This window comes from Gobio gobio (assembly GCF_949357685.1).
Source record: "Gobio gobio genome assembly, chromosome: 13".
Taxonomy (NCBI): domain Eukaryota; kingdom Metazoa; phylum Chordata; class Actinopteri; order Cypriniformes; family Gobionidae; genus Gobio; species Gobio gobio.
This window is the reverse complement of record NC_137106.1, coordinates 37,411,312-37,423,712: the sequence shown is the minus strand read 5'-3', so window position 1 is coordinate 37,423,712 and position 12,401 is coordinate 37,411,312. Positions and strand designations below refer to the sequence as shown.

The 12,401-nt window shown below is 36.7% G+C and overlaps 2 protein-coding genes across 5 annotated transcripts in view; both read right to left on the bottom strand.

Annotated features, from left to right (window-relative positions):
* Nucleotides 1–3,552: 3,552 nt before the first annotated feature.
* cfl2 (cofilin 2 (muscle)) lies at nucleotides 3,553–9,533 on the bottom strand. Of its 3 annotated transcripts, none has more exons than XM_079832250.1 (4): nucleotides 9,375–9,533; nucleotides 7,289–7,596; nucleotides 6,435–6,511; nucleotides 3,553–4,332 (listed from the first exon to the last, which is right to left on the bottom strand). In XM_079832250.1, exons 1-4 carry the CDS (start codon nucleotides 9,375–9,377, stop codon nucleotides 4,220–4,222), a joined length of 501 nt encoding a protein of 166 aa, XP_079688376.1. In that variant the 5' UTR covers nucleotides 9,378–9,533; the 3' UTR covers nucleotides 3,553–4,219. The 3 variants fall into 3 exon arrangements, with proteins under 3 accessions (XP_079688376.1, XP_079688377.1, XP_079688375.1); XM_079832251.1 differs by having other exon boundaries at nucleotides 7,757–9,495; XM_079832249.1 differs by having other exon boundaries at nucleotides 7,671–9,486.
* A 322-nt stretch (nucleotides 9,534–9,855) lies between these two features.
* Nucleotides 9,856–12,401, bottom strand: part of baz1a (bromodomain adjacent to zinc finger domain, 1A) — a 58,855-nt gene continuing 56,309 nt past the window's right edge. Inside the window, exon 28 of one of the 2 annotated variants that reach the window (XM_079832611.1) lies at nucleotides 9,856–10,942. In XM_079832611.1, coding sequence (XP_079688737.1) covers nucleotides 10,770–10,942 — 173 coding nt within the window. In that variant the 3' untranslated portion in view covers nucleotides 9,856–10,769. The remainder of the gene's footprint in view (nucleotides 10,943–12,401) is intronic. The other variant, XM_079832610.1, reaches the window with a different exon arrangement.

Here is a 12,401-nt window from a genome sequence, read left to right as displayed (position 1 = left end):
CTTAGACCCCACTTCATTGAGAGTGTAGGCTTATATGGTGAACTTTATTCTTGTACAAACAGATGCTGTATTAAGCAATGCATAAATGAAAATGTCTCTGAAACATCTGTGTATTTGACAAATATTGCATTTATTTCACTTTAGCTGTGATAAAGTATGCAAAAACAGTGCGAGCGTCTCTATGGGAAGCAGAAATTGTCCGAACCGTGCATAGATAGATAGAGCAACCATTGACTACCATAGTATTTTTTTCCCTACTATGGTAGTCAATGGTTGCTCTATCTGCTTGGTTACAAACATTCTTCAAAATATCTTCTTTTGTGTTCAGCAGAAGAAAGAAGCTCATACAGGTTTGGAACAACTTGAGGGTGAGTAAATGATGACAGAATTTTCATTTTTGGGTGAACTATCCCTTTAAGCGATTTTCAACATTGATAATATTAAGAAATGTTTCTTGAGCAGCAAATCAGCATATTGTATTTTTGATCAAATAAATGCAGCCGTGGTAGTATACGTAAGTATAAGAGACTTCTTTCAAAAACATTTTTAAAAATCTTACCAAACACAATCTTTTCAATGATAGTGTAGCTTAAGAGATGTTTGTGCAAGAGTTTATTAATAGAAAAATGTTTTCTGATACCGATCAATATGTTCAGCCAGACCAATTAACTGTCTGATATTTGGCCATTTTTAGATTGTTGATTTGATAACCTGTGTCAGTTCCAAAATAATCATAAACATACATAAACTCTATAATATATAATTAATTTAATGAATATTTGGTCAAATAGGTGTTTATTTTGTGTACATCTCATTTGCTATCATTGAACTGAATTAGGAATATAGGCATTATATCAACCGCCAGTCTTTCTTCTCCCTCTATATTGTCATTGGCCATTGAATAACTTGTATCAGTTGAACTCCATCCGCACAGATCAGTCATGTCCAGGTCGTCTCCCCCACAATATGTATTTACATACACCGAGAACTAGTTTCATAACCATTACTAAAAAGTTCCCAGAGGAGACAACAGTGTGGACATGAGTTCTTAACTGAACTATAATCAACAGCGCAGATGAAGGCCAGTACTTTCCTTCTCTGACAGCTTTTACACTCTAACATTGTTTTTTGTGTGTGTGATATTTGAGAGCAGTTTTTCTCTGAAACAAACCTTCCTTTCATCAGTGCTACTTCTTTCAAGAGTGAGAAACACCGCTCCCCGGCCTGTCCAGCAGTGTCCCTTTTGTAGCTCTTTGGAAGCATGTTCAGTTTTGCCATTTGTGGACAACGATGACAAGACACAAAAGCACGCTGGCCATAAATAGCGCCGAGCAGCAGAGGATTGCTCCCTGCCTGCGGATCAAATTCTCCAATGGGAGAAGCAGCAACTGGCCTCAAGCCCAGATCTACTGCAAGACCACGCTCATAGAAAGCGCTTGGCCTGTAAGAAGTCGTTAAAGGAGGTTGAGCAGTTCAGTTAAACTTTATTAAACGCTTTAAGACATGCAGAAGCTGCCCTGGATATAAGTATCTGATTTACTCCCAATTTTGTTCAATGCTTTACTACATTAGTATACACAAATCAGAATGCCCCAAAACAACCCCCAAATACAAAATAAATAAATAAAAATAACTAGAAAAGATTGTCCAGAAAACTTCAAATATTGCTTAAAGCATATATATATAAAAATCTTTAAGTTTGTATTGACCTTGTACTTTGTATTGTATAGTATGTACTTTCAATACTTCTATATATACAGCATTGATGGATGGATAGTATATAGATAGATATAGATAAAACGAACAATAGATGGATAGATAGATGAATGGATGGACAGAACGACCGATAGAGGATGGATGGATGGATAGATAGATGGAGATGATAGATGGATAGGTAGATAGAATAGATGGAGATAAAATGAACGATAGAGGATGGATGGATGGGTGGATGGATAGATATAGATAAAATTAACGATGGATAGATAGATGGAGAGAGATGATAGATAGATAGAATAGATGGAGATAAAATGAACGATAGATGGATGGATGGATGGACAGATATACTGTAGATAAAATGAACAAATGGATGGATGGACAGAACGACCGATAGAGGATGGATTAATAGATGGATGGAGAGAGAGAGATGATAGATAGATAGATAGATAGATAGATAGATAGATAGATAGATAGATAGATAGACAGATAGACAGATAGATAGATAGATGGAGATAAAACAAACAATAGATGGATGGATGGACAGAACAACCGATAGAGGATGGATGGACAGAATGGATAGATGGATGGATGGATAGATAGATATAGATAAAACAAACAATAGATGGATAGATAGATGGATGGATGGACAGAATGACCGATAGAGGATGGAAGGATAGATAGATGGATAAAGAGAGATGATAGATCTATAGGTAGATAGAATAGAGGGAAATAAAATGAACGATATATGGATGGATGGATGGATGGACAGAATGACTGATAGAGGATGGATGGATAGATAGATATAGATAAAATTAACAATGGATGGATGAATGGATGGACAGAATGACCGATAGAGGATGGATAGATGGATGGAGAGAGATGATAGATAGAATAGATGGAGATAAAATGAACGATAGATGGATGGACAGACAGACAGAATGACTGATAGAGAATGGATGGATAGATATACTGTAGATAAAATGAACAATGGATGGATGGATGGATGGACAGAACGACCGATAGAGGATTGATTAATAGATAGATGGATGGAATAGATGATAGATAGAAAGCATAGATAGAGATAAAACAAACGATAGATGGATGGATGGACAGAATGACTGATAGAGGATGGATGGATATAGATAAAATTAACAATGGATGGATGAATGGATGGACAGAACGACCGATAGAGGATGGATGGAGAGAGATGATAGATAGAATATATGGAGATCAAATGAACGATAGATGGATGGACAGACAGACAGACAGACAGAATGACTGATAGAGGATGGATGCATAGATAGATATACTGTAGATAAAAATGAACAATGGATGGATGGACAGAACGACCGATAGAGGATGGATTAATAGATAGATGGATGGAGAGAGATGATAGATAGATAGATAGATAGATGGAGATAAAACAAATGATAGATGGATGGATGGACAGAATAAATGATAGAGGATGGATGGATAGATAGATGGAGATAAAATAAACAATAGATGGATGGATGGATGGATAGACAGTCTTGATTAACAGTTATCCTTGACTTTGAACATAAAAATAGAATGTTAATAAATCTGAATGAATAAAATAATGCAGAACAGAAATATTTTGTTGAATTAGGCCCTTCTGATGACTAACACACACAGGTCAAGCATATCACACGTCAAGTGACACCCTAAGGAAATCGAGCCAAGAAATCCATCCAAGAATTCCGCCACAAGATTTTATTTCAAAGTGGCACCTTCCTCGATCTCAAAAACAACGTTTCACTTCAGACTGCAAATATTGCCATCGTTACAGAGAATTATTGTATTTTCATATAGTGTTAAAAAAAAAAAAACATTCCAAGAAGCTCGGCCTTCACGTTCTGTGGTGCATTTGAATCAAAGGCTGCGATGGAACAGTTGGAAACCCATCTGTTTATGTCCGTATGCGTAACAGGAATGAAAACTGTGGTAACTTCTATTCCGGGTTCAAACAGACACAGAAATTCCAGACAGAAAGTCCTCCTTCAACTGCTAGTGTAAAGACCAAAAGTGCTTTGTTTATCTGCATAAACTTAACCATGTCAAATGAGCCAGATTAGGTAGAAGAGTTCAAATAAATAGTTTCAGGCTTGTAAAGTGCTTGTCACTGGTTAATGCGTTGCTGTGAGGCATTAACGTACAGCATTCTCATATAGTTCTCTTACAGCATCATAGAATATCTCTGAAAATACATTTGACTTTGTGCTGGTTAATATACGTGATCATCCAAGCTTTCTACTGGCGTTTGGCAAAACAAAAGTGAGCTGGCATTCAGCTGGTAGATTTTTTTTTGTTTGTTGCATATGTTAATGAGATCTCCTTAATGTGGAAAAAAAAACAAACTTAAAAAAAAAAAGAAAGAAAAGGGAATAAAGACAAACTAGGACTATTCCTTCAGGATCGGATGATAGAGACAGCTGCTAAGATGAAAGAAAGCGTGTGGAATCCAGATGGCACATGGCTGTTCAGTTTACAATGGTCTCCCCTCCAGCGATATGACCACGCTTCCTCCCAACTTTTCTGCCAGGGTTGAGCGGTCCTGAATGTCGTCTAAACCGTTGACCTGCCACTCGTGTTTGATACCTGGAGAAAAAGAGGCATGATTGCATAAGATTTTAAAATAAAAACATTTTATTGCACTATTTTCATTGTAGGAATGACTCCCACTTTAGTGTTTTATTTATTTGAATATTAGCTTCTGCGTTGTTTCTGGTCATGTGAACGATTCTTCAGTGCAAAAATAAAAAACATTGTTTCGTCAATAACTTGCATCACTTGTTTGAGCCAATGTTGTTGTGTCCGGCTGGAAGGGATTCTCCAGCAAACTTTGAAAAGTTTTGAAAGTGCCACAGAACATATATATATATATATATATATATACTATATTGCCAAACGTTTTGGGACGCCTGCCTTTACAGGCACATGAACTTTAATCACATCCCATTCTTAATCCGTAGGGTTTGAGTTGGCCCATCCTTTGCAGCTACAACAGCTTCAACTCTTCTGGGAAGGCTTTCCACAATGTTTAGAGTGTGTTTTTGACACGCTCCTAAATTTGTGAGGTCAGGCACTGATGTTGGACGAGAAGGCCTGGCTCACAGTCTCCGCTATAATTCATCCCAAAGGTGTTCTATCGGGTTGAGGTCAGGACTCTGTGCAGGCCAGTCAAGTTCCTCCACACCAAACTCGCTCATCCATGTCTTTATGGACCTTGCTTTGTGCACTGGTGTGCAGTCATGTTGGAACAGGAAGGGGCCATCCCCAAACTGTTCCCACAAAGTTGGGAGCATGAAATTGTTCAAAATGTCTTGATATGCTGAAGTATTAAGAGTTCCTTTCACTGGAACTAAGAGGCCAAGCACAACCCCTGAAAAACAACCCCACACCATAATCCCTCCTCCACCAAACTTTACACTTGGCACAATGCAGTCCGGCAAGTACCGTTCTCCTGGCAACTGTCAAACCCAGACTCGTCCATTGGATTGCCAGACAGAGAAGCGTGATTGGTCACTCCAGAGAACACGTCTCCACTGCTCTAGAGTCCAGTGGCGGTGTTCTTTACACCACTGCATCCGACACTTTGTATTGCACTTGGTGATGTAAGGCTTAAATGCAGCTGCTCGGCCATGGAAACCCATTCCATGAATCTCTCTACGCACTGTTCTTGAGCTTATCTGAAGGCCACACAAAGTTTGGAGGTCTGTATTGACTCTGTAGAAAGTTGGCGACTTCTGCGCACTGTGCACCTCAGCATGCGCTGACCCCGCTCTGTGATTTTATGTGGCCTACCACTTCGTGGCTGAGTTGCTGTTGTTCCCAATTGCTTCCACTTTGTTATAATACCACTAACAGTTGACCGTAGAATATTTAGTAGTGAGGAAATTTCACTAATGGACTTATTGCACAGGTGGCAAACTATCACGGTACCACGCTTGAATTCACTGAGCTCCTGAGAGCGACCCATTCTTTCACAAATGTTTGTAGAAAGCGTCTGCATGCCTAGTGCTTGATTTTATACCTGTGACCATGGAAGTGATTGGAACACCTGAAATGATTTGGAGGGGTGTCCCAATACTTTTGGCAACATCGTGTATATATATATATATAAAATAGAATTTTGAAATTGTGAATTCGGACATACTACTTTTTTCACAAACTACTATATAGTAGGGAAGTATGTGATTTCAGATGCAGCCATTTTACAGTGTCCTTGTTACATGTAGTTACTATAGCAATTACTATAAATTGTGCATAATTACATGCAACTAAATCTACCACACCCTAATCATAATCCTAACCCTACAGTAAGTACATGTAGTTCATTATTATCACTCAGTACTTGCATGTATAATTACACTGTAACACTTGACATCTTAAAGTGTAATCAAATAATCTGCTAATGTCTATTGCAGATATAGATATTCAAACATCTGAATATCTAGGGTTGCAGATGCACAGTTAACTTGTTCTCGAGATTTAAAACCGGTCCAATATAGCGGACAGCTTACGTATAGCAGCCCATAGAAACAGACATTAATGAGGCATGTGTGTGTGTGTGTGTGTGTGTGTGTGTGTGTGTGTGTGTGTAAATATATGGCTGTTACTATATTATGTCAGCTATTCAAACAGCATCTGTTTTGTAAAGAAGAATTATTGGTATTCTTAGTGAATATGACAGTACTCACCTGTAAACTTCTTCTTAATGGCATCTTTTGAGCTAGCATATATCATCTTGCTTTTTAACGGCGCACCTTCAGGGGCCCTAAAATCAAAATAGCAATGTTCAGTATATGCATTCAAACTAAAAAGAATAAATCATTTATTTTGCGTCATTTACTTTACTATTAACAAAGTATAGCAGAGTTCATTAACAACAAACAGCAAGGTTGTTATTATTATTCATTATTTTTATTTTATTGACAGAAGTAAATGACTAACTAGTTAAAAATTAATTAATTGAATAAATCAAATTAATTCAGTGAAAATATAAAATTTCTGTTGGTGTTGGATGGTCTGTTTTACTTCAGTGTATTGTCAAAAAATTTAAATAAAACTCACATATCACAATTTGTTTGTTGTTCAAACATGTTATAAAGGATAAAAAAAACTGGAACAAATACTTAAATTAAAAAACTTTAAAAAAAAACTAATTTAATAAAATAAAAAAAATAAAAATTCTACAAAATCTCAAAATGTCTAAAAATTCTAAATTAACTAAATTTAAAACTGCATTAATAAATGTGGAAAAAAATGCATAAATGCGTGAATAAGTAAATGAATAGATATATACAAAATAAATTATAAAATCTAAATTCTACAAATTAAAACAAATTCTAAATTAACTATATTTGAAAATTCATAAACAAATGTGTGAATCAATACATGCGTGAATAAATAAAAAAAAATGCATAAATAAATGTGTGAATGAATGAATAAATAAATGCATAAATATATACAAAATAAAATTGAATAAAAATACATTGATTAAATGTGAAATCTGAATAATGTTTTTAAACTATAATAACCTTTCCAGACGTACCAAAATATAAATACCAAGTCTTCTTTCTTAGACTCTTTAGTTTCGTAAGTGGCGTCATATAAGCCGTATCTGCAGTCGTTCAGAGGTAGGAGCTTCACGAAGCAGGCGTAGGGGTCGTCGACAGACTCTCCAATGTCTCCTACTAAGATCTGCTTGCCCTCCTCTACGACGATCTTCTTCTTGTCGTCGCTGAGGCAGAACAGCACTGCCTTTTTGCGCTTTTTCACCTCGTCCGAGGACGAGGACTTCCGTACTTTCATGTCATTGAAGACTTTGAGGACTTCATCATTGACTGTGACACCAGAGGCCTGTGATGAGGATGAGACTGGGGTGAATACAGTAGATTGAGACTAAAACAGTAATTCAGTCTGTAGATCCATACTTGGATGTCAGTAGCAGAATAACCAGCATCGTAATACATATCCATAGTACAAAATAACTACCGGGAAATATTAGAAGTGGAATCACCTCACTGGCATGGACTGATCCAGTGCTGCTCACAAACCCTGACTCACGTACGTGCTGCGCATTGCCAGCTGGTCTGTCACCACAGTTCAAATCTCTCACTCCCGTTCGAAAATGGACTGGAAGGCCAAGTCATAGTGGGGCGCCTGGGCCATGATACAACTATGAGAGCTCCTCCTGGGGCTTTTTAAAGACATTTGGATTCATGATCAATGATACTTCACCCTCAAAACAAACGAGGCCCTCGGAGGGTTGAACCTCAGTGCATTAACACATTGAAACAAAGTGTTTGACGTTAATGACTGTCTCTACACATGCCATTTTAAGATGTATTCCTTAAAACGTACTAAATTATTACCATGTATTTTTATCTGCTAGCAGATATTCTTATACTTACTAGCATCTAGTTTCACTGGTGATTATAGTAGATATTAGAGGACTATAATATCTATTAAAATCAGATATCAGTAAGCAATATTGGTTACTACGGATTAAAATAATTATCAGAATATAGATAGTAGTACTACTTATTAACTATTCCAATAGCAATGAAATGTAAAAAAAAGATGATTTTTCTTAGTATTTGTCTCGTTTGTCAGTACAAAATCAAGATATGAGATGCAAAATGACTTAAGATGTATTGTTTTCTGAAACAATTACCAAAATTGAGTAAAATTATAATTAGGTAATAAAAATAAACGTTCAAAGGGAAAAAAAGATTATTTTTCTTACCTCACTTAGGTTATTTTTAAGAAAAAACTATTATGATGCTTAAAGTATTATAGAATATAATAATTGTATCTTGATTTAATAATGTTTAGATACTTGTGCTGTAAAACAAGACATACATTTTTGTTTTTATTCAATTGTTGCTAGAAGTTAAGTAAATTAAGCGTTTAAGTGCCATGAAATTCTGTTAGATATCAACTAGTTCCTATACCTAGTAACTGTTTATTTTTTGTATCCATTTAATAAATAAGTACTATCTACTTTTTTTAAATTGTTACAAGTCAAAGTACTAGTGGCGCATGCGCACAGACGCGCTCTGAGCAGCTGGTGTAGATGTCCGACTCTCTCTCTCTCTCACACACACACACACACACACACACACTATGGCCACTAAATCCTATTGAATCATAAGCAAGTAGCCTAATTCACCCCTCAGAATACACAATAGTCATCTCATGGCATGAAACCGCTCATTCTGATCTGATTATACGCGTCTGTGTCCATCAATATAGTCCCGCTCATTTATTTCTCCAGCGTCCGTGAGTAAAAGTTGGTGAGGCATGCGCTGAGTGTGATTAAAGCACCGGCTAAAATTAGCTTAAAATGGCCGCCTCTGGCTATAGGCCTGAAATATAGATTTATAGCAAATTAAAACTGATTTCAGAAAGCACAAAATGAACTTCGAGTCAAATAAAGCATTATATTCTTCAGCCGGAGCGCACTAAATCACGGATCCGCTAGAGCGCCACAGCGCCGCAATACAGATCCTGCCAGAGCTGGGAACGTGACAGTTGCTGACCAAAAGTTTGACAGAAAGAGTTTCAAAATAACATTTTAACAACCATTATGAATTAAGAATTAGCTACGTGTGAGGAAGAAAGCCTGTCCTTACCATGCTGTCCGACGCGATGAATCAATGAACGATTATTTTCTTGCTACTTCTATCTGGGAATGTGAGCAGCCGAGACAGTGTGAGTGTGTGTGTGTGAAAAAGAGAGAGAGAGAGAGACATCACCGCACAGCCGCAGTGAAGGGCTTCTCGACCATATGCACTGTCATTCACTGTCTTTGGGACAGTTGGCAAGAGATATCATAAATTTAGTTATACTAATATTTATACTTAAATATAGCCGAATGAAATGATAATGCAAATGGTTCAACTTTTAAATCATGAACATTATATAATACTCAAGTTTTACTCTACATAAGAGCAATATCTAGCAGATGATTAATTATAGCCAGAATAATTGGAAAAATTAATATTCACATTACTAAATTACCTCCATTATTATTGTCAGGTTTTCAGTGACTGAAAACTAGTCCAAGGCACATTAACTGATGGTCTGTTGTACACTTTAAAATAACCTAAATGTGCAAATTAAAGTTATACTGGACAATCTTTATTTAAAGTGCAGTTAACTGCGGCTTCTGCTGAACACAGAAACAAAAAAATCAGTGATAAAAACAAGTGGTCAAGCCAAATATTAACAAAATTTATTTTACATACAGAAAAAAAAAAGAATTACACAGCAGGTAAAATGACTCTCAAGACCAATGAGAGGAAAACTGATTCAACAAGCTTTCTGAGCGAGAAAAACAAACAAACCTATAACGAAAATCTTATAAATAAAGCAAGCAAATCTAAATAAATAACCAAAACTGAAAGGGAAAACAAAACGGGATGGTCTGGTTCCTATGTAGTGTTTATGCAAGCTATAGGGACCTGACGGAAAGAACTGAGTTTATCTTTACAACTATTCAACTACAAAACTGAAATTCTATTTTTTCCTTTGACTTAATTTATAGTCAGAACGGAGACGCAGGTCTGTAAAAATCTATACAAAATAGTAGTCTACAAATGCAGTTGATGTACAAAAAACAAAATGCACCATTTTGAAAGTACAGACAAAAACACACAATGCATTTTGTCCTGAGTTAATGTGAACGCAAAAAAACTTCTCAGAAAACAGTGCAAATATTTCTCTCTTCACAGCAGTTGTTTTTCCTTTCTCCACTTTGCTCCGTAGGATTAAAGGCCGATTTATACTCGTCACTAGCTGTGAAGATAAATGCCGCTTGATATCCTTCAGCGTGCCGTTTTGTTTGCACACTGCACTTTGCCAATACATTTTCTCGTGTACAAGGGCAAGGTAGAATTTGAGTCAAAGCACTGGAATGTTCATGAACATTCCACAAATGTCCCGAAACTACATAATTAGACAGCGGGTTATGAACTGGCTTTCAGTCGTGGCCAGTTGGTGCGTTTGTGTGGAAGACGGGGTTTTGTTTACATCCGTGGCCGTTTCTGTGGAGGGGTCAAGCGGTCAGCCAGGCCGAGTCTTTGAAGCTCAGAATGGAAGAAGGCCTGGAGCCGTTGACCGGCTTTTGCTTCATTGGTGCTTCGTGGGTTGTACTCCAGACAGTTGGAAAACATGAGCTCCACATCCTCTATATATTCCGCTGTAATATGAAAGACACAATAAGAAATTACAATCAGCAGCGACTTATGTTGTGCGACTCTTTCAAGCAGTTAAGGTGGGTTGCTTTTGATATAGCGGAGTCTGGGGCTTATGTTGACTAGGGTTGGGCTGACAGACATCATGATGTTGAGCCGTGATTTCCCTGCCTCTACCCAATAATGAAATTCTTCCCGATCACAATGCAAATTACATTCAAAAACGTTCAATGAACAATTTAAACATTAAAGATTTTACTGTGCAAAAAACACCAAATGAATTATAGGCTACTTGTTTTTCACAAACTAAACCAATGATATTTAAATGGCGGATCCGGAGCCATCTGGACCGCGAGGCAGAACGGTAGCATCATTTTCCTGTTTCTAGTTGAAGTGAGCAGAGCATCAAAACAGTGATCACATGCACTAGGGATCATTTGTGGTAATGATATTTCAGCACTATATCCTCTAGTAGTTTTATCTAAAGCCAAAAGCGCTTAAAAAACAAAAAGAAATTCTCTCTTTCTCCAGACGCTCGCCACATTAACGAAGCTTAACGCTCAAACGCAACCCCCCGATGTTTCACTGTAGACACCGCCCACTAGGGATGGGTTCCACCAACAAGGATTAAATTTAAGGCTGGACCAGAATATTCGTTCGGTGGGTTGGTATTCGATTTTCAATTTTGGGATTAAAATGCGTGTTTTTTTCCCCCTCGTACACCTGGAATCCCCCTTGAAACAGTTCTCATTTGCGCTTGAATGTTTATACAATAAAATCTGGCAAATGGTTTTTTTTAATGAATGTATTTTTATTTACAATTATCTTATAGCCTAGCCGTTTTTAATAGGAAGGGTTGAGTACCATTCACATTTTAACCGCTATCAGTAGTACCGGTACCCAACGGTACCTTTTTTCGGTTTACCTTTAGGGACGTTTACATCAATAACTGTAAAGAACCTGTAAGTCGTTTATAAAAGTGTTATTGACAATATGCCAGAGCTGCCCTGGTCTCTGTCTGCCATTGTCTGTGATGTTTGATTACTGTAATATTTACTAGTAAATAGTAGGCTAGGTACTTAATTTAATTCATGAAAACAACCATATTTTCTATGAAAAGATTTCCAACAAGTATTGTTACACATAATAACACAACACAACTGTGCTTTATACTGTTAAAATTAAAACGAAGAAAAAATTTAATTTATTGCTTAAAAATAAAGTTGATAAATTATTATTATTATTATTATTATTATTATTACATTAGCGTTAGTATTATTATTATTACACTGAGACATATCTAAATTATACTGTACAACAGTGATGTATTTGTCAAGTTAGCCAAACTTTTATTTTGACGGGTTGCCGTGAAGACCTTTGAGTTTGTGCGTTTACGACATGACGGTAGTTTTTCTCAACTAAAATGGTAAAATGCTCATCAAGTGACTAAGTGGCTCTGAGCGT